Source organism: Ipomoea nil, unplaced genomic scaffold, assembly GCF_001879475.1.
Source record: "Ipomoea nil cultivar Tokyo-kokei standard unplaced genomic scaffold, Asagao_1.1 scaffold3069, whole genome shotgun sequence".
Classification (NCBI taxonomy): domain Eukaryota; kingdom Viridiplantae; phylum Streptophyta; class Magnoliopsida; order Solanales; family Convolvulaceae; genus Ipomoea; species Ipomoea nil.
In genome coordinates this window covers 1,604,007-1,630,227 of record NW_017619497.1, presented here as the reverse complement: position 1 = coordinate 1,630,227, position 26,221 = coordinate 1,604,007, and the positions used below count along the sequence as shown (strand labels likewise).

The 26,221-nt window shown below is 35.1% G+C and overlaps 5 protein-coding genes and 1 pseudogene across 7 annotated transcripts; 3 read left to right on the top strand and 3 right to left on the bottom strand.

Moving 5' to 3' along the window:
* Positions 1 to 593: 593 nt before the first annotated feature.
* On the bottom strand, positions 594 to 4,748 carry LOC109165757. 2 transcript variants are annotated; one of them, XM_019314674.1, is made up of 5 exons: positions 4,326 to 4,748; positions 2,062 to 2,927; positions 1,546 to 1,701; positions 1,135 to 1,389; positions 594 to 951 (listed from the first exon to the last, which is right to left on the bottom strand). In XM_019314674.1, the coding sequence occupies exons 1-5, from the start codon at positions 4,513 to 4,515 to the stop codon at positions 817 to 819; spliced, it is 1,602 nt and encodes a 533-aa protein (XP_019170219.1). In that variant the 5' UTR covers positions 4,516 to 4,748; the 3' UTR covers positions 594 to 816. The 2 variants fall into 2 exon arrangements, with proteins under 2 accessions (XP_019170219.1, XP_019170220.1); XM_019314675.1 differs by lacking the exon at positions 4,326 to 4,748 and adding an exon at positions 3,798 to 3,936.
* Positions 4,749 to 5,312: 564 nt separating this feature from the next.
* Positions 5,313 to 8,203, bottom strand: LOC109164741 (annotated as a pseudogene).
* Positions 8,204 to 10,554: 2,351 nt separating this feature from the next.
* On the top strand, positions 10,555 to 13,481 carry LOC109165567 (carbonyl reductase [NADPH] 1). Its single transcript, XM_019314392.1, has 4 exons — positions 10,555 to 10,914; positions 11,932 to 12,190; positions 12,401 to 12,595; positions 12,760 to 13,481. The coding sequence occupies exons 1-4, from the start codon at positions 10,823 to 10,825 to the stop codon at positions 13,153 to 13,155; spliced, it is 942 nt and encodes a 313-aa protein (XP_019169937.1). The 5' UTR covers positions 10,555 to 10,822; the 3' UTR covers positions 13,156 to 13,481.
* Positions 13,482 to 16,267: 2,786 nt separating this feature from the next.
* On the top strand, positions 16,268 to 18,494 carry LOC109165569 (succinate dehydrogenase assembly factor 2, mitochondrial-like). Of its 2 annotated transcripts, XM_019314394.1 has the most exons (5): positions 16,277 to 16,461; positions 16,567 to 16,674; positions 16,761 to 16,887; positions 18,041 to 18,109; positions 18,194 to 18,494. In XM_019314394.1, the coding sequence occupies exons 1-5, from the start codon at positions 16,355 to 16,357 to the stop codon at positions 18,338 to 18,340; spliced, it is 558 nt and encodes a 185-aa protein (XP_019169939.1). In that variant the 5' UTR covers positions 16,277 to 16,354; the 3' UTR covers positions 18,341 to 18,494. The 2 variants fall into 2 exon arrangements, with proteins under 2 accessions (XP_019169940.1, XP_019169939.1); XM_019314395.1 differs by lacking the exons at positions 18,041 to 18,109; positions 18,194 to 18,494 and adding an exon at positions 17,023 to 17,374 and having other exon boundaries at positions 16,268 to 16,461.
* A 403-nt stretch (positions 18,495 to 18,897) lies between these two features.
* On the top strand, positions 18,898 to 20,425 carry LOC109165568 (uncharacterized protein At4g14100-like). Its single transcript, XM_019314393.1, has 2 exons — positions 18,898 to 19,514; positions 20,146 to 20,425. Exons 1-2 carry the CDS (start codon positions 19,022 to 19,024, stop codon positions 20,316 to 20,318), a joined length of 666 nt encoding a protein of 221 aa, XP_019169938.1. The 5' UTR covers positions 18,898 to 19,021; the 3' UTR covers positions 20,319 to 20,425.
* Positions 20,426 to 21,004: 579 nt separating this feature from the next.
* On the bottom strand, positions 21,005 to 24,586 carry LOC109165566 (probable beta-1,4-xylosyltransferase IRX10L). The gene is made up of 4 exons (XM_019314391.1): positions 24,080 to 24,586; positions 22,289 to 22,677; positions 21,966 to 22,207; positions 21,005 to 21,720 (listed from the first exon to the last, which is right to left on the bottom strand). The coding sequence occupies exons 1-4, from the start codon at positions 24,183 to 24,185 to the stop codon at positions 21,207 to 21,209; spliced, it is 1,251 nt and encodes a 416-aa protein (XP_019169936.1). The 5' UTR covers positions 24,186 to 24,586; the 3' UTR covers positions 21,005 to 21,206.
* Positions 24,587 to 26,221: the final 1,635 nt, after the last annotated feature.

Genomic DNA, 26,221 nt, shown 5'->3' with positions numbered 1-26,221 from the left:
TTTTGTGTATCGAACTACGAGGAAGTGAGCGTATCAAGCTCTAACTACTAACTTATTCACAAAAAATTACACTTTACATAACAAGTGAGATTTAATTAAGGGCATGTAATGAACTAGCATAAACAAGGCAAATAACTTGGGAAATGCAAGAAGGTGAAAAGTAGTATCTTTGAGTTAAATGTTTATTCATCTAGGACCAATTTAAAGTGAAACATGAATTTGGGTTTCAACAAGTGTGTATGGTTGCAAACAAAAGCATAATGAATTTGTATACAAGTTTTCCCTGCATATGATTAGATCAACAAATTTAATAACATCATTTAACAACACTAATAACTTAAAAGAGGAAAAGAGAAAAGAAGAATGGTACAATCGAAAAAAAAAATTATAAATGTACAAATAAATAAGTATAATATAATGTATATTTTCAAAAAAAAAAAAAGTATAATATAATGTATAAGCTAACACTACATTTGACTACATTGCTTTAAGGAGTCATAAAATGTAGCCAAGTAAAAGAGTTGCAAATCCTTGGACAGCAATTCTCAAAGACAACTCTTTATACATTACTCCGTACATTTTAAGGAAATTACCGAAATTTTTTTATGTGTTCTGTAAAGTTGTATCTCGTACTTTGTAGAGAGGTATATAAAAGAAAGCATACAACTTATACAACTTACAGAATACAAAATATATGACATTGCAATCCACCTTATTATAAAACTAACTTACATGTGATTAACAAAGTGCTAAACACATCACATGTTGGATTGGATTTAATTAAGCATCAATTCTCAATCTAAGGCAAAGCCTCCCTCACATCACTATAGGTTCATAATCATTCTCCCTTTCACCCCGACGCCGACTCATAATAACAGCAACACCAAGCACTGCAATTCCAACAAATGCTAAAATCAAAATAGCATTTGGTAGTATCATCATCTCACCACCCTGCACAAACCGAATTTTGGATTGGATTTAATTTCAGTGAACCGTTAAGTTTCAATACCATCCGGTTTTTATATGGTTTACAAGTGCTTGTATTAGGTAAAGAAGTATTTGTGTTAAATCACGGTGAGACTAAGAAGTTCTCAGAGAGTATGAGATTTGTATGTGGGAGGGAGAAAATCCAACCTTAATTTGAGAACGAAGGAAAGAACGAGATTCTGGTACCGGATCAGCAACTAAAATGTAGAAAAGCCCCATGACTCCGGTATGGCTTTGATGGCTGCTATAATTAGACACAATGGTCAGAGACTCCCCGTCAGCAATCTTGACCGTGCCAGGTTGAGGATAGCAGGTTGTCATTCCTACAATATAGCCAGATTCATTTCCCGGTTCCATTCCTTCTCCATAGATTGGAAGCGATGAGCATATGGCCCGTCCATCCTAAACAGGTTTAGCAGACAAAGTTTAAGGAGAAACACACGATAGAATACTACCAGAATGGGATTCTTTGCGAAAAATGGAAATTCTCCCAAACAATCAATGTATGAACTCCGAATGTGTAACAAAGGGGAAAAAAAAGGGTTAAGACGAAAATACCTCCCCGTAAAGAGTAGAACCAGTACCCCCTGTGTGCTGGTGTGCAACACCATAGATAACATCCCCACCACTTGGAAAACTCACACTTAATCTTTTAGTATGAACACATCCACTCTTAGCTGCTGCAGTGGAACAAGGCTCCACACTGTATTCAATCTGTGAATCAAGACAGTTCAACTAAATTAAATTATCTGATAAGAAAAGTTGGCTACTTGAAAGTACTGCTAAAAGCGTGTGGCTTTGGGCCCCACATGGCCAAACCACACTAAAAGACTGAATCCAACCAATTAACTAGTCTAACCCAGGGCCTTATAAACCCATATGTTCTCTCTTATTTTATCAATGTGGACTCTTAACAAAAACCAAAAACTCTAATGCTTCTCACACAGCAAACTGCACAAACACTTCAGTCTTTAACTATTATATTATATCTGCAAATACTAATCAAAAGTCAAGGTAGGAATTCTTTCAAACTATTCAATAATAATAATAAAACTTAAGTTAGCGTTCAATCACCTTGCAGTGGTGCATTGAATTGTACCCTGTTGAATCATTCGACTTTTTCCATGTATCGGTGACATCAAATATATATATTTTGACAGGCACAATGGATGGCTCCCAGTCGACATACTTGACGGTGTACTTTAGGTAGAGACTTCTCTTAATACTCTGAACCCCTTCTTTTACTCTGCATCTTGTCCCATCATAGCAACATCTTAAGCCACCAATGTAATCATCCTCGATAGCTTTTGCAGACTCATCCTCGGTGACATTATACAGATTGCACCGGCACTCAGTACATCCCAACCTATCTTCTACTCCTCGTGTATCAATTGCATGCACATTAAGCATCCATTTCTCCTCGTAGCCCTGCGGGATATCTGCTGGATTGCCAGCTTCAATTCCATAAGGATCTGGAACGTGAGTGTCAGTCTTCCTCGTCTCCGATCCAAGCCCAAAATATTGTGTAAGGGTACTGCCACAAACCCCAGAGTTCCTTGCAGAAATATAATCCGGTTCTTGGAACCCCATATTGGGGTGATAATTTGGAGCTTTAACACCTTGACGTATAAAGTATCTTACAACAAGCCAGTGGTGTAGATATGTTTCGTGAAGTGGGATCGAGTTTCCTGCCTCATCAACCACTTCTGCAACAAACTCTTTTATAGCAATGTGGCCTCTTGGAAAGTCGATATCGTAATAGAACTTGTTAGAGACTGATCCAGGTTCCAACTCAAACTTGGGGGATAGGAAAACTTCAGTTTTTACCCCATCCTGAGTTTGTATAGTTTGAGAAACTGTAGTCAATATTAGGATTGCCACTGATAGCAACCACCAATCAGACCTGTGTGACATATCTTTTTTCTCCTTTTTACTCTTTTCTGTAACCAAATGCCACAATAGCATATACTTAAAGACAAATTATAGCATATTCAGAAAATACATGCCTAAAAATTCCAAGTTTCTAACTGTAGTCAATCACTAGTGGGGGTAACCCCTGCCAAGTTTGCTAAGGATACAAACTTGTAATCACAAAATCACGAGTTCTAATCCCAGCACCGGTAAGCTATGGGTAACCTAGACAGGTTTATCTCCTTGTGGTTCTTTACCGACTAGCACTGCTGGAAATTATGGAATTTCCGACCACCTGAAAGTGATCTTAAATCAAGTCAAAAGCCTTGTTCCGACCACTTTTGGTATCTGAAAAAACCTTTGTTGCTATTTCCGACCACTTTTTGCTTTCGACTTGATTTAAAATCACTTTCAGGTGGTTGGGAATTCCATAATTTCCAGCAGTGTAGGGTTACAAGGCGGGATTTACTTAGTGCACAGTCTCGGGCAATGGCAATAATAGTTAAACTAAGCAAGAATGTGAAATACAATTTTTTTATTTAATCATCTTGTAATATAAGAAGTTATCCTAACATGATATTGTAAAGAAATGTTTCCAAAAGGGTTCAATGGATGGAGGAAACTGAGACTAAATCGCTGATCTATGCACTTCATGCACAGTAAGAGAACAAAATCAAGAATAATTCTAAGTGATAAAATTAGAATAATAAATACACACGTAATAAAACTGATAATTTGTTGAGAATAGAAACAAGTTCACCAACAAACTAAAAGTTAAAAGTGAAAAAAGTATGAACTTTATGATAGATACACACATAAACACAGAAATCGCAGGGTGATGGAAATTATAGGAACAAAAACAGAAACGAAATGATAAGAGAACAGACTCAAGACCTTACATTTCTTGGATATTGGGATGAGGAAACTCCTTGTAATGATTGAGATAGTGAAAATCGAAGAACCCGCGGTATGGGTTGAACACTATTTATAGGAAAAACGGTATTTATACTCTTGAGAATATATATTTATGCTGATTTGGTTAAAAGATTATTATTTTTAACTGAATTTCTCCTAATAACAAATTTTTATTAATTAAAACAGCATAAAATAAGAGATAAATTGAGCATGGTATGAAAGAAGCAGTGAAGTACGTATGGATATGAGACATGCCACGTGAAAAGCACCACTGTTTCAAATTTTATAAAGAAATAAAGTTCAAATTAGCCAACGTAATGTGAAAATACAATTGGGTTACTCAATTAAAAAAAAAAGTGCAATTAAATCATTCAACATTGTAAAATTATGTAATTTGTCCTAAGTGACTTGCAGTGGCAAGTTATCAACAAATAATTAATTAAAAATTTTAAAAAGAAATTTAAAATTATTTTAAAACAAAAAAAAAAATAGAAATAGGGTTCGGAGATCACCAGATCGGGAAGCAAAAAAGGGGACAACGGCGGTGAGGCTTCCCAGCTTCCCTCCAAGAGCAATGGCGGCGACGGAACTCGAAGAAACACGACGACGAAGCTTTGGGGTGTTTTGCAAATCGTCGATTGGTTGGCGTTGCGATGGCGGACGGTGGGCGGCCACGGCGTCGACAATAGGATGTTCAGCCATGGCGATGGTGTTACTCCGATCTCCGGCTCGACTCGGGGTGATAGCGCTGATGGTGGTGTTTTGAGTTTTGGGTGAGAGAGAAGGCAGAGTGTTCAATGGTGGCGAATCAGTAGTGCTTCTGGCCAGGTGACCATGACTGTCAACGTTTGGCTCTCTCTCTCTTGTTATTGGTGCTTCTATTTGCGTCCAATGGCTGTCTTTCGACTCCAGAGGACCAGATCCATGGAGACGATCGCAGATCCTTTTTTTAATTTAATTTTTATTTTTTAACTAATTACCGGTTGATAATCTGCTACTATAGGTCATTTGAGACAAATTACATGATTTTACAATGTTGAATGATCTAATTACATTTTTTTTAGTTAAATGATCTAATTACATTTTCACGTTACGTTTGATGGCTAATATGAGCCTTATTCCTTTTTAAAATAACAATATCACTAAAGAGTAAAGAGTAATATACAAAGACAAAATGGCAACGGTCCACAGAAGATAAGGGAGGAGTAAAAGTCTAGAGCTCCAAATAATTCCAAAAAAATTATGTGAATTAATAATTAAAAATTGACCAAATAGATCTCTAAACTTTACTCAAAAATTAATTAGGCCCTTAAACTTTCAAAAGTTGTAATTAAACAAATAAACATGTTATTTTGAAGTATTGAAGCCCAAAAACTGATTGATGACCTGTAATTGAAGGTCACTAGGGTTCTAGCAAGCCTCAGACCAATTTCTGCTGACAAACACCGACAACAATCGCTAGCCGCGTTTGAAGAAGGCGACCAACTTGGTCTCATTCTCTAAACGTGACAGTCGTCAGTGATTGTTCCGGAAATTGGTTGGAGGCTTGCGGGAGTTGGCTGGAGGCTCGTCGAAACCCTAGTGACCTGCAATTATAGGTCACCAACCGGTTTCTAAACTTCAATGCTCCAACATATGGAGTAACATTTTTTAGGGTTTAATTGCAACTTTTGAAAATTTATGTGTCTAATTGACTTTTTTTTAATAAAACTAGTTTTTCTACGCGCTTTGCGCGAATGAGATAATGCCCAATGATTCTTTTTAAATAAATATTTCAAAGTATATCAATGCAATATTATATAGAAGATGTTCTTGCATATATCTTGAAATAAATATTACTGATTCAAGATAATATATGAGAGATTGATTATATATAACTGTCACAAAAATAAATGGAATAAGGTTCAAATTGGCCACTAATCGTAACCTGGAAATGTAATTAGGTTACTGAACGAAATAATTTTTAATAAATTTTGAATAATTTTAAATAAGTTTTGATAATAATTTTTTTTTTAAAAAAAAATTGACAGGTGGCCGTTGGCTACCCCCGTCTGTTTTATTTTTATTTTTTATGTTTTATTTTTTTATTTAAATTTTTTCAATTTTTTTTAAAAAAATATTATTAAAAATTATTTAAAATTCAAATTCAGCTGTCACGTAAGTAGGTAACCTGCTACAATTGATAGTAACCTTTTATCCGGTAAAATTGCATACATTTGGAGTGATCAGTGGCTTAATTGCACGTTTTTGAGTGTTCGGTTGCCTAATTGCATTTTCATGTTACGTTCAGTGACCAATTTGAACCTTATTCCAAAATAAATGTTTGCAACTTTGTAATAACGCTAGTCTAAATACTTAGTCTAAAAGCAATAGTCTAAATAAATACAACTTTTGGTTTAAATTTCTCTAATTCTCGTTTGGGTAGCATTGTCATTGTCTTCATCTTCAGTACATGTTTTTTTTAATTATTTTTTTTATTATTATTGGTAGTATGTCATATGCAATTAGGTTATTGTTAGTAGCATAGAGGGATTCATCATGTAATGAGATTATGGTGTAGGAAGCTTTAGATTTGCCTTGTTGTGTTTATGACTGGGATTTTAGTTGTGCTATGAACTCTTTATATTACAAGCACATGTTGATATTTGATAGTGGTAGTTTAATTTCCCCTACATGTTTCATGTGTTGTGAGATGTGTGTCATAAGTTATCATGTGAAAGTATTGAACAAAATATTAATATTTATTATATTTCTATAAAATACTTGGTAAATAAATAAATATATATATAACATATTTTGTATTATAACTTTGATATTTAATTACAAGATAATGTAAAAAGAAGACAATAGATAATGTAGTGAATATAATAAATTAATAAATTTGAAGGTAAGGAATCTTTGAATTATATAAAATAAAGATAATATAACTAATGAAATTATATCTCTTTTTATTTTTTTTTATAATGAATAATTCATTTTAAATAGAGGCATTATAGACATCTAATTCTAAATTAATTAAATGCATATGTATTATTTTTTGTTCTAGCTACTAATTTATTTTTAATTTAATAAGAGCAATAAAGTGGCGTATAATCATTTATTTATTTTTTTAAAGGGAAAATCAACGATTTGGTCCCTCAATTGTTAGCGAAATATCAATGTAGTCCCTTAATCACGAAATCATCGATTTAGTCCCTGGAAATAACTGTTTTTAGTTGATTTGGCCCCTCCGACCATAGCCCGTTGAAAATCCGGCGACTGCTCCGATTTGGCATGGGTAAATTTGTCATTTCGCATTTTGGTCTTATTCATTACCCATGCGAAGCGCTCGGAGACGGCGGAGGCGCCGGAATCGTCGTCTTCGGGGTGAGGAGTCGAGAAGTACGCCTCCGGCAACGGCGAGTTTGTCGACAACGGCCAGTCCGCGACGATTTCAGAAACTTCGCCGTTGTAATCGGAGAAGAAAACGAGGTATTTCATCATGTACCGAGTGAGCGGATGGACGGCCCGGCGGTTTCGAGGAATCCTTCTGAACCGCTGTCTCAAACTCCGTAAGCATCGCTCTAATGGCTTCTCCGAGCTTTAGGAGTGACATCACTGCCTGAGACCTCACCGCCGCGGTGGAGGTGAAGTCGAAAATGGACTCAATTTCCGGCCATAGCTCCGAAACCGCTTCGTAAAGATCCAAAAAATGGAACATTTTCTCGATGGGTAGCTTCTTATATTTCCCAACGTATTCCGCAAATCCCAACACCGAAATCGCGCCGTCTTTTTTGATTGCCGTGAAACACGACTCTTTGATGTCGTCGGAAGCCGAGAAAACCTCGCTGCAGAGAATCCTCTCTCCGAGGAAGAGAGTTGTCACGACGATTTTCACAGCAGACAGCCAATTCTTAACTCTCTCGTCCAATGTTAGCCAATCCATTTTCTGAATCTGGGAAGTGCTGGAGTTTTCCAATCCCAGATAATACAGAGTCTCATCCACGATGGATTTTCGGATTATGGTGTAAATCTTCATGCACTCTTTTCCGTATCCAGCTCCGATCCTGCATTCCGCGACGGCTTTCAAATCCGCAACCGCCGCGTCGGGAACTCTCGCCGTCGCGGCTCGACCAACTGTGTCTTCATCTTCCTCGGAAGCATCGTCTCCCAAATCTGAAACACTGGATTTCGTCGATGATCCTCCTCCGGAACACCTGGTTGAGGGATCCAGAAAGTAGCGATTTCCAGATAAAATAGTGTAGAACTCTTTCTGCAGCCTCTTCATGGGGATTTGCATCAAGTTATGAGCTATAACAAGCTGCTCAGAGCTCGAATTCTCCACCGGAAACTTTGTGAACCGCCCGGCGTCAAGAGTAAACCGTTTTTTTCCGGCGAAACCCTTTTTTGTTCATTTTAGAACGAAATGACAAATTTACCCATGCCAAATCGGAGCAGTCACCGGATTTTCAACGGGCTACGGTCGGAGGGGCCAAATCAACTAAAAACAGTTATTTCCAGGGACTAAATCGATGATTTCGTGATTAAGGGACTACATTGATATTTCGCTAACAATTGAGGGACCAAATCGTTGATTTTCCCTTTTTTAAATGAAAGAAAATCAAATGATTTTCAAAGTTCCTGATTTATAATCATTGAATGCTATGTATTTAGATGAGCTAATTATTTGACCAAAGTTTATATTAAATTTTATATTATATTTTTTAATACTTTGTAACATATTCGTAGTATATGTTTAACAATTATGTCAACTCTACTTGAGATGTGGTTCGATCCTAAGACATCTCTTATAGAAATTAATGAGTAAGTTAAGAATAATAAATAGTTAACGGAATATTCCGTTAAGCAAGTTTATACTAACGGAATTTAAGGTTATTTAAGGGAAGAAAACAATATAATAAAGGGTAAATACGGAAAATCATTAAGAAATACTAAAATCAAAATAATATGAAACATTCATTTTAAGAAACAATTAGGACCGACATTTTTTTTTATTCCAGTTAAGGGTCTAACATTATTGGCTCTTATTAAAATTGTAGATGTAGATAGATTCAAAAACTTTTTCCAATTGAAGCACAAAGAATCAACGCCTCCTCCACTAAGGCTCAATCCCACAACCTCCCATACTTAAGGGAGTAAACTTGGTATCATTGGACCACAAGGTCCTTGACATAAAATTCAAAAACTTATTTGACCATTTTCTAAATAAAAAATATATATATATAATAACTTTATTTGTTGGTTTGTAATAGAATGATAGAATTTATAAATAATCAATAAATATAAATATAATAATATTACATATCATTTAGCAATATTTATTTTTTTAGTACTACTGATTCTGTTAGTGTAGTATCTGTGAAGCTCAAACTCATGACCTCTTATTTGGGAGAGTCACTTCATACTTCTTTTTCGAGTAAATGTAAATTTTTATTTCAACCAAACCAATATATACAAGCATCACTAGGACATACCATATAAAATAAACAAAAGAGAAAAATTATTTTAAAAAATCACTTCACATCACTAGATTGCAAAGTCATTGGTATTTAAATATTTTATAATAAAAAAGAACTCAAAAATGATAGAAGGGTGTAGAAGGGAAGATGACGCCATGGCTTACGGACTCGGTGAGAAATTGTCCAAAAAAAAAAGGGATAAATTTTGACATAAATTGATAGTAGATTACTCGACGTAAATGGGAATTCTCAATGGAGAACAAAAAGTCAAATATTTGGATACACCGACAGTATCCAAACATGTGGAAAAAACCAAAAAAAAATGTTTTTTTTTTTTTTTGTTTCTCTCTTTTTGTCATTTTGTTTTACTTTTTGTTGTTGTTGTTGTTTTAATGATATATAATATAAATAATTATAAATTATATGTAAAATAATTATAATTAAATTATAATTTATTTAATTTGAGATTAATAGATATAAAAGATTATTAAATATTGTTGAAATGATACAAAACCTATTTAAATATCTTATGTATTATTGGAAGATAAGATATTGGAAATAGATGATGAATATTGGGTGATGAAACTAAAGCTAAGGAATTGAATGCATATTCTAGTAAAGCCAAATGATGTGAGCATGCTGGTAAAATCAATAGGATAAGTTTAGGTAGGTGATTAATTAATTAATTAATATATATATATATATATATATATATATATATATATATATAGTATACCCAAAGTTTCCACCACACAGTGAGTCAGTGAATAATTTCTTCACTGAATTGTAGGCATATTTTCGTGTGGGACAACTAGCCTGAAAATTTAAAATTTAGGTGATTAATATTGACAAGTTTATCAACTCATAGTACTAGTTTTAGTTTGTAAATATATTAGGTAAAATGAGTAATAAGGTAAGAGAGTAAGTAATAATAGGAACTCGGGTACGATGTTGGAGGCTTAGATTCTTTGGACTAAAAATTTCTGAGAAAGTATGTAAAACAAATACTACATTGTAAAGAATCGTGATCTTAAGTTGAAAATGATGAGAATACACTTAAAAATTTTAGATTTCGACATGTCTTAAAAGAATGAGTTATCGGCGTGATGAATTTTAGCACTAAAACAATAGCCGTGGATAAAAAGTAGTAGAAATTAAACATATGTACCAAAATTGTCATTTTACTAATACTCCTGGGACCAAAATTGGTATTTACTCAATTTGTAAATAAAATTTAATTTATTTAAACTGAAGTATTAACATTAAATTTTTTTTAATGGGAAAAAATCTCCCTAATTCTTGGCCAAGCTTGGAGGGAGCAAACATGGCGGTTGGTTGTCCAAACAAAACAATGGCGGAGAGTGTGGTGTTGCTTTGCTCCAATAATAACGCAAGGAAACACTCTCTTTCTGTTACATCTTCCCTTCTTTCTCTTTCTCTCAAAACACCCAACCAAACATTATTAGGAAAAGGAAGAAAAAATGGGTGAAAAAGTTCAGCAAAAGTGAAGCCTTTTCTTTAGAACAAACGCACAGTAAGAGAGGACAATTATGGATAAAAAAGAGAAGGCAAGAGAGAAAAGAGAGAAGAGACGGCAAGAGATTTCTCTTCTCCGCACCATTCCCTATTCAGATCACCAAAGGTGAATGAAAGCACCTCAAGGATTCAATATTTACATATCTGTGATTCCATTCATTTTATCTGTTTATATGCTTTTTGGGTGATTCCAATTGTTTTTCTAGAGATAATGAATGAAACCCTAATTCACATAGACCAACTAACTACAATTTTAAACAATAATGGTTTTCTTGAAATGGGTAATAATTGTTTAATTAACTGAGAATTTAGGTTTGGGTAAATGTTTGATTTGGAATTATAATCTTGTGTCTGCCAATTTTGATGAGAGCTGGAAGTGCCCTTCATTTTAATGGCATTAACCCTTTGCCTTAAGTTCTGTATTGCTGGGTGATTCTTTACAAGGTAGTATCTTGTATGGGGTTCGATCTTGTATTTGGAATGGTATTAGAGGTGTCATTACACTACATAATTGTTGGCAAGATATCATTTTATTGATTTCATTGTTTTGGGTATTTGAGTATTTCCATTTTTGGTGAATTGAAAAGGTCCACTTTCCAAGAAATCATGAAAATTTAGGATGTGTTTGGTTCGGGAATCGGAATGAATATCAAATACTTGGTAATTGTAATGGGTTTTGGTGAAAGTATTTTGCATGTTTGGTAGTAGGGTGGAATGTGAATGATTATCAATATTGCTGTTTGATTATGTATGACGAGGAATAATGGAATGAAACCATTATTTTATTAGGGAATGGGTTTTTAAATTAAGGGGTAATCAAAACCTATAGTAGTGTTCTACAAACCTGTCAACCAAACAATAATAATGACTTTGATACCCATTCTTGATGGCTAAACCTGTCAACCAAACACACCCTTAGTGTTACTACACACTGTATTTAACCTTAATCCAATTCAATTTCCACATTATGTTAACAATCTGCAACATATGGTATTTCTTTTGCTGCTTTAAATTATTCAAGTTACCACTAAATGGAAATAAAGTATGAATCATTGTGTGAAACACATATTGAAATGAATAATAAATTCTCAGCATTGGAGTTATAAGTGTTTATTATGTTCAGATGGTGGACAACAGAGACGATTGCTGTGGTGTCCGGAGCAAATAGAGGAATTGGATTCGAGATCACTCACCAACTTGCAATGCATGGCTTGACAGTAGTTCTTACTTCGCGAGAGACGGCCGTTGGAGAAGAATCAGTAAAGGTGTTGCAAGAAGGAGGGTTGAATGTAGTATTCCATCAACTGGACATTGTAGATCCTGTATCAATAGAGACGTTTTCTAATTGGATAAAAGAAGAATACGGTGTTATAGATATATTGGTATGCTTTCCATTCGGTGTTATTAGAATAGGTGTCACTTTGAGACTCATTTTAAGTATTCTAAAGTTTTGTTTTTTCTTTACTTTTATGAATCCATTTTTTCCTTTTCTCTTTGTGTGTGAATCTTGGAGCTGCTTTAATTTATTATTCTTATCGTTATTTCTCTCTACTTTTTATAAGTATTCACTAATTGTTTTTGCAAATGTCTAGATAAACAATGCAGGTGTTAATTTCAACTTTGGTAAAGAAAACTCTGTGGAGCATGCAGAAACAGTTATCAAGACAAACTATTATGGCACGAAAAATATGATTAAAGCTATGATTCCATTGATGAGGCCCTCAACTGCAGGCGGGCGTATTGTTAGTGTGTCCTCTCGATTAGGAAGATTTACAGGCAAGCGGAATGTAAGTAAGGGCTATTAATTATACGCTTTTCTGTTCTTGCCACTTATCATTAAAGCGTTTTTCTTTCTTTCTTTTGGTTTTCGGAGTTTCTTAATTGCAAGTTTGCAACTAGAAGTGTTATGTTATGGCATCTTAGATAATGCCATCTTGCTTGATTTTGCCAGAAAATCGAAAACGTTGAAATGAGAGAAAAACTGGAAGATGTCGAGTCACTATCAGAGGAATTTATTGATCAGATGGTGGAAAAATTTCTAGACCAAGCAAAAGATGGGAGTTGGGTGTCGGGGGGGTGGCCCGAAACGCTTACAGACTACTCGGTATCAAAGCTTGCAGTTAACGCTTTCACTAGGCTAATGGCGCACGAACTTTCAGGACGTGAAGAGGGTCAAAAGATATACATCAATTGCTATTGTCCGGGTTGGGTGAAGACCGCCATGACGGGTTGGGCCGGGAGTATTTCCCCCGAAGATGCAGCTGATACCGCAGTCTGGCTGGCACTGCTGCCCGACATGTGTGTAAGCGGTAAATTCTTTGCTGAAAGGCGAGAGATAAGTTTCTAATGTGAAGAACGATTGTTCGGTTGCCTGCCCGAAATATTGTTCTGTTGTATACATATTTACTCACAGAAGGAATTGCTTACTGCACAAGGTGTGAAGAAGAGCTATGGAGATAGTGAAAACTGGGATAATCTTAGCTTCCACTCTCTGGCTTGAGCCCTGCATGTTTAACAACAATCTGTTACTGTTTCTTTGACTAGCAAGACCAAAGAGTTTAATTAGTACAATGTTATTAGTTGTTTTGTTGTTTTTGTTTGGTAGTTGCTACAGGTTAATTGCTTTCTTAAAAACTTTTCAAAGTTTTAATATATTTTTATCGTTTATGATTACATATTGGGTTGCTACTTGCTACCATATGGTTTTGTTTTTAAAATTTGCATGGAAGTTTAAATCATATGAGTTTTGACAAGTATTATATGGGTGATTGACCTGTTTGGTAAATGGCTGTTAATCGATAGCTGTTAGCTGTTTGGGTTAGATGGTATAACTAGCTGATAACATTAGCTGATTGTAAAAAGTGTTTGGTAAATTAGTTGGTAGCTGATAGCTGTTTGGTAAAGTTGCTTTGAACAGCAGCTTTTTGAATTTTAGGATTTTTAGAGTTATAAAAAGCTGACTGATTAACCAAATACTTATATTGATTTTTTTAACTAAGTCAAACAGCTAATAGTGATAAAAATAAATAAATAAATAAATAAAATTGACTGATAAGCTACTATTTTACCAAACGGGGTTAATATTATTTGGGTCCTCCTCTAAGTATAGTGCTTTTGACATGTTTAATTCTAAACTTTTAAATTGATCACTTCGATGCGTTCGAGAGATCCTCCAGTTTTCAAGTTAACCACCATAGTCCTACAATTATCAAATTTTAACCAACCGTGGTCCTTCTAGAAGACACTGGCTAGTTAAATTTTTAAAGTTGAAGGACCATATGTAGTTAAAATTTGATAGTTGAAGGATCATGAGTAGTTAAGTTGAAAGTTAAAAGACCACAATTAGTTAACTTGAAAATTTAGGATTAAACGTGACAAACTCACTATACTTAAAAACTCCATATAGCATTAACTTACTATATTTGGAGGACCCCATGAGTGGTTAACTTGATTGAGGATCCTACAAGTAATTTGCTCTTTCAACTACCAATCCCAAGGGATTGAAATTTGTATTATACTTTACACATTCACGCACAACATAAAATTGATTGCAGACCGTACAAATTATAATGTCCGCAAATAACTTGAATGGTAGTCGAGAGAGCAAATAACTTGTAGTGTCAGCAATCAATTTTATGTTGTGCTCGAATGTGTGAAGTGTAATACAAATTTCATCCTTTAGAATTGGTAGTTGAGGGAGCAAATTATTTGTAGAGTACGCATTAGTCATATTATAAAATTTATAAAAGATACAAAAGAAAAAAATAAAAAAATATAGAAATATTCCTGAAACTATAGAGCAAATAAAAATATATAGAAATATCCCTGAAACTATAGAGCATTCATTATGGTGGAGTTTTTTTTTTTTTTTTTTGTGATTTTTAGGAGTTTTTGTAAGTATGATTATGAAAGAGAATATGGGAGAAAAGAAGAAAAAAAAAACTATTTTTTTTTAAAAAAAAATAAAGAAGTGCACTGCTGTGCACGAAACGTGCATAGTAGTTGCTTCTCTCTTCATTTATTTTTCTTCTCTTGGGAAGAGAAATAACCCCTCCTTGAAGGAGGAGCTAAGGGGTTGTTTACCAAAATGGAGAAATGTAAATTTTTTCAAAAAAGTAGAAAATTGGAGAGGTAGAAAAATGAAAAATGAAAAAGTTGTTAACTAAATTTCTTTCTCCAAATCTTATTTCCATCTCCTTTCTCCACCTTTCTTAAGTAATTTGGAGAAAGGAAAAACTTATGTCTCTAAATAGAGAGATGGAGTGATACGCGTGAACAGTGTAAACTGTCCGTGAGGTTCTGTCTTCGATTCGCGTTGTATGCCTTCTTTTTCCCTTTCTTTAATTCTTTCCCCTCCCCAGCGCACATCCCCTATTTTTTTCCCTTTCTTTTATTCTTTCCCCTCCCAGCGCACAGCCCCTTCTTTTTCCTTTTCTTTTATTCTTTCCCCTTCTAGCGCACAACCCCTTCTTTTTCTCTTTCTTTTGTTTTTTCCCCTACCCAGTGAATAACATTATTATTATTATTATTATTATTATTATTATTATTATTATTATTATTCCTTTAATTACTATTGTTACTTATTATTATTATTATTATTATATTAATATTAAATTTTATTATTATGTACTCAAACTATGTACTAAAATTATTGAAATTGTTACAGACCTAAAAAAAAAAATAATTGTAATTTATTTAGTAATTTGTTTTTATCGACTTTTGTTACATTTTGTACATTTAGTATTAGTGTATTTGAATTTTTTATTTAAAAATTAAATTTGTAAAATGAAATTATTATTATTATTATTATTATTATTATTATTACTTGTGCTCGGTATTTTGAAATTTGTAAATGAAATAAGAAAATTGGAGAAATGAAAAAATGGAGAAATGGAGATGAAAAACTGGAGAAATGGAGATGGAAAACTGGAAAAATGGAAAACTGGGAAAAGAAAAACAGAGAAATGAAGTAAACGATCCCTAACCCTCTCTCTTCCTTCTCTCTCCGTCATGTGGACTGTCTAACTTAAAAAATCGTGAATAAACTTCAAATAATCCACTGATATTGTTGCTAAGAAGATTTAGAAATAAAAGAAAATTCAGAAAAAGAAGACCATTAAAAGGAGAAAGAGTTAATACCTCTAATAGTCTTTCGAGTATTATGCTTATATCAGCAAACATCATTTGAGTATCAAAAGTGACCACCCGTAATCTTTCGTTAACAAATGCATGAAAGTGGTGTTAAATTGAAGGATAAACTGAGTGAGTCGTAAATATAACGTCACTTGGTAAATCTTTCTACTGTAAAAATTTACTGGTCATTTTTTTTAATACTCAAAAGATATTTAGTGATCATTTTATATTCGGAGTACGTTTGATACTAAAAACACAATACTCAAGGATTATTGAAGGTATTAACTTGAAGGAGAAAATAAAAATAAAAACCTTATGAACGTAGAATTGTAGATTATAAACTCTCCGGCGAATCTCTACCACGCCTCTGATCTCACTTATTTCGTCGGTGGCGGCGGCGAACAGAGGAAAGAATGGCGAGTTTAAGAAGAGCCATTGCCTTCACCCTTCCTCGCATCCTTAACTCCACACCCAAAACCTCAGTTTCCATCTCCCCGATCTCCTCTCCCATCCTCCACAGGTTCCAATCACTCTTTCCCTATAAAATTGTTTTTTTTTTTTTCTCTCTCTTTTTGTGCTGAACTTGTTCTGATTAAATTTGCATTTCTATTTATATCTCCACCAGGTCCTTTTTGAGTTCGTTTTCGCGTCTCTATTCTTCAAAAGAATGTAATTCCCAATCGCTCGATATCGATCTCTCTAATGAAGAAACCAAAAGGCGTTTATTCAACAGGTCCCTTGCATTTCTTTTCATGAAAATTTTTCAGTAGCAACTAGTAACCCTCGGATATTATAAAGTTTCTTGCTTTTCTTTTTTAGGCTTTTATATAGGAGCAAACAAAGAGGGTTCCTAGAGCTAGACCTTATTCTTGGCAAGTGGGTCGAGGATCATATAAATTCTCTGGATGAAAATGGGATTAAAGCTCTTGTTCATGTTCTTGATGTGGTAATTTTAATTTGTGCCTGTTTTTATGTATGGTTTCTTTTACTTCAAATTATTGATTATTCACTTATACTAGGATTGCTTAATATGTTCTCTTTTTGTTTTATATTAAAAATTTTATTGTCCTATAATCTCTAGAAAGTTAGACTGACTGGGTTTAGTACAATCAAGAGCAAAAGCTTTTTGGGAGCAACCCAAGCCAAGTTGGTCTTGGTAACCACAAGGTTTCCAGTTCAACTCACCGTGTGAGTGGCCTATTAGCCTTCTTGGTTTGAGCTCGTATGCTGGTTTACGTCATTGTGGTCCTTTGCCGGTTAGGGTCACAAGGTGGGGTTTATCTTAGTGCACACCTTTGGGTAGTGGCTTTGGTAGCTTTACTGCTTGAATCTCTGAGACTATTGTGCAGCTTTGGACGTGTGCATCTCATGATTGGTCTTTCTTGTAGTTGGAATGCTGGGTGAAGTGACTTCCCATTATGTTGTGGCCTAGACACCCTGTGTAGTTGTGTGTTGATTTTATTCTAGAAACAGCATCCCAAGGTTATTTATGAAAAACTAGTTTTGGTTTTAGGTTTAATATGATTCCATCTTGATTGCCTTTGGTATTGTGTCTGTAAAATGATTTTCAGAAAATAATCATTATGGTTTGGATGAAGTTACTGCAGAGATTGAATACATCTGAGTTTATTATTGATGGATGTATAAATGTAACACCATAATTAAGGAGTCAGCTTTACTATTGGTAATGAGGTTTGTAGTTGTTGAAAGTAACTGGAGGTGGATCTAACATTCTTAAGTTCATTAAGGAAACGGATAATGAGCTTCATCCGTCCTGAAACAGTGAAACCTGATGATCATTCTATAATTGTAATAGAACCTTTTTCCTTTGGCGTTGCAAGATTTTACGTACCATCAGGGATGACGATGATTGTGCAGACATTAGTGAACAAAGACGATAGTCATTACCCAGAATTCAGAAGCTCTAAAATTGAAAAGTGCCAAGGAGTACAAAAAAATTGTCTCCAAAGTCCAAATTCCAATCCATCATCATATTAGAATATTGCATTTTGAAGTGGCATTAGCCAAATCTATTGTTGCCCTTGCAAATTGTAGTTGCAGTTGTTTGTAGTTCATTTTTCTTTTCGTTATGGTTGCAGGAGAATCCCGATCTTTGGAAGTGGTTGACATGTCAGGAGCAACCCCCAGATGCCATAACCAGTAATCCTGTGAGGAAACAGCAGACTTTCCAAATTTATATTACTTTCACCACGCTCATTTACTCTCTGACTCGAGATGATTTGTTGTTTTAGGTATTCATTTCTGTCCGGGAAAAAGTCATGAACAATCTTGACAAACATGCTGCACCTCAGACTCGAGCAATCCCTGGGCAGCCATGGGTGAGAGGATGGGATGATATCAAGAAAGGCCAAGATGGCCCTATAGCTGGGAATCAGTAGTTTTTCTCATAAAGAGTAGAAAAATAAATGTGAAATGAATACAAAGTCTTGGGCTTTTCAACAATAATTTTCTCATAAAGATTGCTGTATTTTGCATTTGTACATGTCTGGCAATTCTTGCTTTTCAGCTTAGATTGGGATTTTCTTGTACTTAGAGAATTTGGTTCATGTAAGACTAATGCCAAGGAAAAATGGTATCTTTACAAAATAATCAAGTGGTTTAAGTTAGCTAGCAATGAATCCTCCTTGCATTGTTGAAAAAAGTCTACATTTTATCAAACTTTTGCACATAGTCCTGTTTGGTAACATAGTTAGCTTATCAACTAATTTTAACTTATTTGACCACAATTAATTGGTTAACTTGATTAAACAGTCAATATAAGTGTTTGATTAATTAACTTTTGGTAACAGCTTGTTGCTCTAAAACACCAAAATTCAAAAAGTTGCTCAAAGCAGCTTTTTCGAACAACTTTTTAAGAAAATCATTTTACAAATAATCAGCTAACAACTAATTTACCAAACATTATTTTACCATCAGCTAATACACAGATAAACAAAACCTTATCCTTATCTAAAGGACATTGTACATACAAAGTTCCTCACTCCTCTCTTTAGGATTACTCCCAAAGAGAACATCAAATTCTCCATTCCTCTTAACTCTTTGCTAACCAAAGAATAAAAATGCAATTTTTAGGGAAACCCAAAATTCCCAGTTTGAGTTTCTTCATCCTTCTTCTACTGATCTACTTCTTCTTCTTCCCCTTGATCAAATCCACGGATGCGGAAGAGCCGGTTCCAACCCCATGGCCCTTGCAATTCCACTCAATCGTCTTCATTAATACCTCAGAAGGGGTCCTGCAAAAGGTGGACCTCTGGTATGACTGGCCTAATGGCAGGAACTTCAACATAATCCAGTACCAGCTGGGGAAGCTGTACTATGACTTGGAATGGGATAATGGGACTTCCTTCGTCTATACTCTGGACCAGGACGAGGAGTGTAGGGTGTTACTTTTCCCAGTGGGAATTCTCAGACCCAATTGGCTTGATGGGGCTAACTATCTTGGCCAGAAATACATGGATGGGTTTCTGTGTAATGTCTGGGAAAAAGTTGATTTCATTTGGTACTATGAGGATGTTGCCACCAAAAGACCTGTTTATTGGGCTTTCTTCTCTGGTAATTTGAATATCCATTTTATTGTATTGAGAGGGAAATCTTTAATTTTGCTAGCTCATTTGGTTAATGATGTTTCCCCATTGTGCCATATTTTTTTAAATTCTTGTCCACAAAAGGCTAAGGGGGTGTTTGGTAAAGGTTGTTAGCTGATTGGGTTAATTTAACTAGTTGATAGCATTAGCTGAGTGTTGAAAAGTGTGATAAATTACCTTTTAGCGGTTAGCTGATTACATACAAAATGATTTTCTCAAAAAGTTGATTGTAAAAGCTACTTTGAGTAGTTTTTTTTTTTTGAATTAGCGATTAGTTGTTACAAAAGACTAATTTGATTGTTTAATCCAGTCGAACAGTTAATAATGGTTAAATAAGTCAAAATTGACAGATAGACTAACTATTTTACCAAACATGGCCTAAATCCCATTAGGTGAATGGTGCCCACAAGAAGTCACCCGACCCTATAGTGCCCACGAGGAGTCACCTTATAAGAGGGTTAAACTCTCATGTTGCGGTGACACATAGGAACCAATTGAGTTACCTGTGTGGACCATATGTTTTTAAATTCTGATTATACAACTATATATACTTGAGATTTTGTAGTTGCCACACTTGTAAGTGTTATGAATTGGTGCAGGAATGGTTGCTCATGTGATGACATTTGAAGTGGGAAAAGTGCTTGAGGACCCTGGTTGGCAAGCCCCTGTCTACTGCTTCAAGGAAAACTCTACACTTGAATATTTGGCTAGCCCCATTTTTGGTGGCAGATTCTTGAGAGGAGGAGCTATGGATGCCCCTAACTTGCTCTAGTTGTATTACCCTTAGCTTGTTTTTCCTTTTTATGTATTAGTGACTTGTGAAAATAAAATGAAATCCATTGAGTATTATTAATTTCTAGTGTTTCTTTTGCTTTGCCATTTCTTTGAGCTAATTTTCTAGTTGAGCTTAGGCTTTATCTTTGTGCACATTCATGTTGAAGTTTCTTTTGTCTTCAACATTTATTTACATTTTGTATATTGCAGGCTTAGGTGTAAAAGGAGTTTCTTTTAGGTTTTAGCCTGCATCTGCTTCAAGTTTTTATGACATTTATTTATTCTCCTTTTGATGTTTTGTTTTTGTTAGAATCTAAGATTAAGTCGAGGTCACTCAACTGGGTTGTAATGCGCATGGGTTAAACTATACTAAAAAATTGAATCTAATCAATTAGTTAATCTAAGTTAAGCCAGAGCCTTATAAACCCCTCAAGTGGACAACTAGGCAATTGACCAACCCCTAAAATGAAAGCTTTGGACACTACTAATACCACTGACAACTGGGTGAACGCAATGAACTGAACAAGCTTGGGGTTGGACACTTGGACCCTCCTCTTGAAATGGAAGCTTGGATGCACACCCTCCCTTGAAATGGAAGCTTGTATCATGTGCAAGCAACCGTGTGAACACAAAATGGACTGAGCAAGTTTTGATACCATGTCAGAATCTAAGATTGGATCAAAGTCAAGTCGTAATGCACATGGGGCAAACCACTACTGCAACAAACCTTACAGCCTCAAATATGATTACATTTTTTCACAGTTGAGATTTGATATTCCACAGTTACTCTTAAAATGACAATGAACAACTCTGATCTAATGCAGCATGCAATTAAGGTTCAAGGACAATAGTAAAGATTCAATTGTGTACAAAATTAAAGTTCCCTCTACCACGGTTTCAGGTCACCCACCGGACCAGCGGTCCAGTTCAAGACCTTTTCACCGGGTTCCAAGTAAACACTCCCGTCATGTGGCAACTTCCGAGCAAGTCCGTTCAAGATTTGATGGAATGCATCCCCGGGTTGAGCGGGCTGTGGGAACAACATCGCCTGTTTCATTGAAGGGTTTGCAAGCAATCTTTGCTTCCTCAAGATTTCCTCGGGTCGAATGGAAGTGAGAATTGTGTCCAGTTTTGGTACATCCTCCTCCGCAACAAATACCCCAATATCTTCCCACGGGATTGCATCAGCAAAAGGTAAGACAATGTCGTCAGCAATAATAACAGGGATGCAACCGAATATTACTGCTTCAACCAATCTCGGGCTCCATGGAGCCCACCCGAGTGGGCACAAGCAGAAGATAGCCCGCTGCATGTCCTCATAGTAAGTTGTTGGATGCTCGGTAGAAATGTCGAAGAGAGGATTGTCCTTGAAATTCTCCCACACTGCAGCTCGGGCACCTCTGGATAGGGAGAGCATGTCAGATAACTAGCCTTAAATGGGTTTTTGGGGCAATTAGGTTAAACTACAACATTTTTGTAGCTATCTAACTTTAATGTTATCTCACTGATAATTATATGGCACTTGTCTAATGTGTTGAGCATATAACCATTAATGTGCAATCCAACTATCAGCTTAGGCTTTTAGTTAAGATGGAGCACATGCTTCAATTAACACCATAATGGCAATTCGATAATCAAATGATACCTTGCATAGTAGCCACCTTCTGGGTCATTACCAACATCATAAAACAAACCTCGGAAGTAAACAAAGATGGATCGAGGGGTCTCCGGAGGGATCAAGTGGGATTGCATTTTCTGTGGCGGGGCATAAGGAGGAATAGTAATCGAACCTTCCTTCAAGCAAACATGATTTCGTTGCCCAAAAGTTTGCACCAAAGTTGCTCGCTGGAGTAGCGTAAGAATCCCTCTTTCAATTGCTTTTTCCTCCTACAATAAAACGAGGCAACCATAAATGGCAGCATTTTCTTTGGAGGGATAGAGGGAGATTAGCGAGATTCGATTTCTTACTTGATAATGAAAGCAAGCCCCAAAATCATGTGGCACAATAAAGAAGTGATCAGCCCCTTCGGTCCTATTCCAATATGGCCAGTTAGAAGCAATAAGCTGTATAGCGCTCCTCATCATGCGGGGTGACTTAAAGGGTAAAGGAAGGCCATTTGGCGTGAGGTCACAAGTGGTGTACACTGGAGTGTAAAACCAATCAGCTTCCTCGGGATTAAGGGTACGAACGGGGCTGGATAAAAGGAACCGATGCATATAAATCTCAGCAGCAAACATGTGGTTAAGGCATCGTTGATCCTTCTGGAGAATTTTCTTGTTATATTTGCTTGGAAGCTCATATACAAAAACTTTTAGCCTTCCAACTGGATCATCTTCCAACACATCACCAGCACTACCTGAATTTTGAATAAGACCAAAACTAAAAAGTTTACTTTTCGGAGCAACGCTAAGCTTTAATCTGAATGTATTTACAGAATGTTGGTTATTCTGGGCCTTGCTAGGGGTTTTGAGACTGCAACATAGAAGGAAACAAAGAGTAAACCCCAGGCCAGTTGGTCAGGTTGTTGACTAGGTAACCACAAGATTACAAGTTTGACTCCCAACAGGAGTGGCCGGCCTATTGTCCTTCTGATTTACCTCCTTGTGGTACTTTGCTGACTAGGGTCACAAGTGAGATTTACTCAATGCACACCCTCGTGTAGTGGGACATAAATACCCTTATAAAAATATGTGTTGGTGTTGGTCGGTGGTAGAGTATTTTTGGTATTATAGTACTAAAGCTATTCCCAAATACTTGGGAATAGCTAATACCAGGGGGTCCCCTAGGAATGACTATTCCCCCAGCAAAGGGAATAGCTCATTTCCGGGAACGCTATTCCCATGAATAAAATGACAAAACAAACAATGGAATAGGTCTGTTCCCGAGAATGGCATTACATTCCTAACCTATTCCATGAACCAAACACGCCATTATATGTTTAGACAACTAATCTGTCGTCACCCAAAAAAAAAAAAAAAAAGAGTAGTGGGAAATGCCATTCAGCTAGAAAGAATGGCCACTTCCAATTCTCTTATATGTTTAGACAACTAATAAAAGTCCCTCCCTTCTATGCACTCAAAAGTTCTATGCACTCAAAATATTTACAGATATTCGCACGGGTTTAGCTCAATGGTTTAGTGGACAGTATTTGGGAGAAGAAACCAAGGTTCAAATCTCGGCGGCGGTAGTGTGGGAATTATGTCCAAAGTGAGTAGATTCCTTGTGCGCACCGGCATTTGGCCATGTCTGCTAAATCACTGAGTCACCGTGATTTACATCCTCCCACATGCTCTATCAGTGAGAGATTTACAGATATTGCTCAATGGAACTGTATACTTGAAGAAAAATTGTATTTGTAGGATGAAACCATTTTGTTCTTTACCATTAGAAAGTAAAGTAGCAATAATCCTACAGCCTCTAACTAAGCTCACTATAACATAAATAGCTGCAAGTTTGACCTGAATCACACAAAGTTTCAATGCAATAATTCCCTCAAAAAAAAAAAAAAAAAAAAAGATATCCATCCCTACATGCCTAAAGAACTCTGTAAAGCTCAACATATTCCTTCAATGAAGTATAAAGAATAAATAAATGTAATCCAAAGTGGCTACTCTGTTATAAGTACCTAAATCCCAGTAAAACCCTAACTTTCCCTCCAGAAGCTAAACATTTCCATACAAAATTGCAGCTCAAGCAATCAAGAAATGCAAGATAATACTGACAATAATAGAAGGAAGACATGAAAATTGAAGTTTTACCTTCTATTCTCTCAGTGTGATGACTCCTATGAAACTTGAAAGCTCCAATTCCCAGTACAGAAGCAAGATAAAGAAGTAACACAAAACCCAATCTGCAATTCCTCATTCTCAATCCAAATCTGAAGGAAGGTAAATCAGACGAACTCCCAAAATAAATAAATAAAATATTGAGGGAGAGAGAGAGAGAGATCAAAGAAGCTTGAAGGATAATCTACTGAGGAACAAATTGCATTAAAGATTAGGGGAACGAAGACACGGTTGGAATGCCAATATAAACGTAGTTGTCTCAAAGATTTATCTAGAAAACTGGGATTTTCCCAAGACAGCTCAAAAAATGTTTAGAAATCTTGGAAAATGCATTGTTTTGGTGGGGGGAAACTGGGAATAAATGGAGAACTGAGTGTACTTTGACAAAGTGTTCCAAGAAACAGAGAGGAAGGTTGGTTTTGTCTGGTTTGGTCGTCAACTCGTCAATTTCTGGATTTTCTGAAGCAGTTGTTTTAGACAGAGATGGAGTATTTCTATCTATTTCTTTAAGAAAATGATTTTTTTTTAAAAAAAGTCCTACAGTAAACATTTCATTACATATAATGAAAAAATAAAATGAATAACATGTAGTGACCTCAGAGGTCATCAGATCGAATTTCAATGAAGGTGCCGTTGACTCTTTGTATTTTAATAGGATGAGAAAATATGTTTAAACAGATACTACAATGTAATAGAGTCAATAACATTAAAACAAAAAAAAAATGAATAAAATCATCATCAATTTTTTTTTAAGAAGTGATTGTAAATGTACTACTCCGTATTATTCTTTTCCTAAAATGGTGAATTGGCATTAATTAATTACCTTATTAATGATGGGAATTTAAATTTTGATAAGAGGAGATTTTCATTTTACTTTTGGTGGACAGAGTCATTTTTCATTGCAAATTCAGTAATGTAAGTGGTCAAAGGCTATTCAGCCTCTCCTGGAAATAATTTCTGTAGCCATGATTTATCTCATATATTTATTAGAGTTAATTATAAAAATAACCCATCAATTAACAATGTTGAAAAAATCGCTAGGCTCTAGGAACCGCCTAAGACACCTAGGAAACCGACCGCCTAACGCCTAGACGCGATTTTTACAACACAGGTAATTAGCAAAATTATTGATTTGATCTTCAATTATTATTCTTATTAAATTAAATTCTCAACTTTAAAAATCTTCCTTAATTTCGTTCTCCGTTAATTTAATAGATGTAATGTTTAAATATTTCAAATTTTAATGTATTTAAATAAATAAATAATTGTGTATTTAAATTTTAACTTATATACTTATTGTTCATACGTATTTATATAACTAGTTTTTTACGCGCATTGCGCGATTGGGATAATGCCCAATATTTTTTTTTTAATAAGTACTTTAAAGTATATCAAGGCAAGATTATATTGGAATTGTTCGTGCATAGATAATTGAATGTTAAATTTACGTATTTAAATAGGCAATTATAAGTTTACAAATGCAAGATAATATAGTCAAGATTGATTATAATTGTCAATAAAATAATTGTATAGGTATGGTTGAAACCAAATACGGGACATAAGGGAAAGTAAATTAAAATTAGGGCATAAAATATTTAGGGAAAAGTGCATTTTTCGTCCCTAAGTTATAGGGTAATTGTAGGATTCGTCCCTAAGTGTTGTAAATACCCACTTTTCATCCCTAAGTTATAAGCTATGATGCAATTTTCGTCCTTTTTCTAACAGAGGTGTTAAGTGACTGTTTAATGTAAGGGTAATTCTGTCCAAACACATTTAGGCTCATTATTAATTTAATATTTCCCTAATTATACTCTTGCGTAGATGGATGCCATTTGAAGGGAAATCAAAAGGGAGGACAATTATTAAGGGATGTACCCAATTGCATTAGGGAAATATTAAATTAATAATGAGCCTAAATGTGTTTGGACAGAATTACCATTACATTAAACAGTCACTTAACACCTCTGTTAGAAAAAGGACGAAAATTGCATCATAGCTTATAACTTAGGGATGAAAAGTGGGTATTTACAACACTTAGGGACGAATCCTACAATTACCCTATAACTTAGGGACGAAAAATGCACTTTTCCCAAATATTAAATATATACTAATATT

Bases quoted from the DNA above. Each gene is read 5' to 3' on its own strand.
- LOC109165757 (XM_019314674.1), bottom strand. From the start codon at position 4,515: ATGGCTGAACATCCTATTGTCGACGCCGTGGCCGCCCACCGTCCGCCA. The intron at 1,702-2,061 runs GTGATTGAACGC...CTTGATTCACAG, and splicing joins ATTCAATGCACCACTGCAAG to ATTGAATACAGTGTGGAGCC. The intron at 1,390-1,545 runs GTATTTTCGTCT...AAACCTGTTTAG, and splicing joins GTTCTACTCTTTACGGGGAG to GATGGACGGGCCATATGCTC.
- LOC109165567 (XM_019314392.1), top strand. From the start codon at position 10,823: ATGGATAAAAAAGAGAAGGCAAGAGAGAAAAGAGAGAAGAGACGGCAA. The intron at 10,915-11,931 runs GTGAATGAAAGC...TATTATGTTCAG, and splicing joins CCCTATTCAGATCACCAAAG to ATGGTGGACAACAGAGACGA. The intron at 12,191-12,400 runs GTATGCTTTCCA...GCAAATGTCTAG, and splicing joins ACGGTGTTATAGATATATTG to ATAAACAATGCAGGTGTTAA.
- LOC109165569 (XM_019314394.1), top strand. From the start codon at position 16,355: ATGGCGAGTTTAAGAAGAGCCATTGCCTTCACCCTTCCTCGCATCCTT. The intron at 16,888-18,040 runs GTAATTTTAATT...TTATGGTTGCAG, and splicing joins TTGTTCATGTTCTTGATGTG to GAGAATCCCGATCTTTGGAA. The intron at 18,110-18,193 runs GTGAGGAAACAG...TTGTTGTTTTAG, and splicing joins ATGCCATAACCAGTAATCCT to GTATTCATTTCTGTCCGGGA.
- LOC109165568 (XM_019314393.1), top strand. From the start codon at position 19,022: ATGCAATTTTTAGGGAAACCCAAAATTCCCAGTTTGAGTTTCTTCATC. The intron at 19,515-20,145 runs GTAATTTGAATA...GAATTGGTGCAG, and splicing joins TTATTGGGCTTTCTTCTCTG to GAATGGTTGCTCATGTGATG.
- LOC109165566 (XM_019314391.1), bottom strand. From the start codon at position 24,185: ATGAGGAATTGCAGATTGGGTTTTGTGTTACTTCTTTATCTTGCTTCT. The intron at 22,678-24,079 runs GTAAAACTTCAA...TTCAAAATTCAG, and splicing joins TCACACTGAGAGAATAGAAG to GTAGTGCTGGTGATGTGTTG. The intron at 22,208-22,288 runs GTAAGAAATCGA...GTTTTATTGTAG, and splicing joins GGGCTTGCTTTCATTATCAA to GAGGAAAAAGCAATTGAAAG.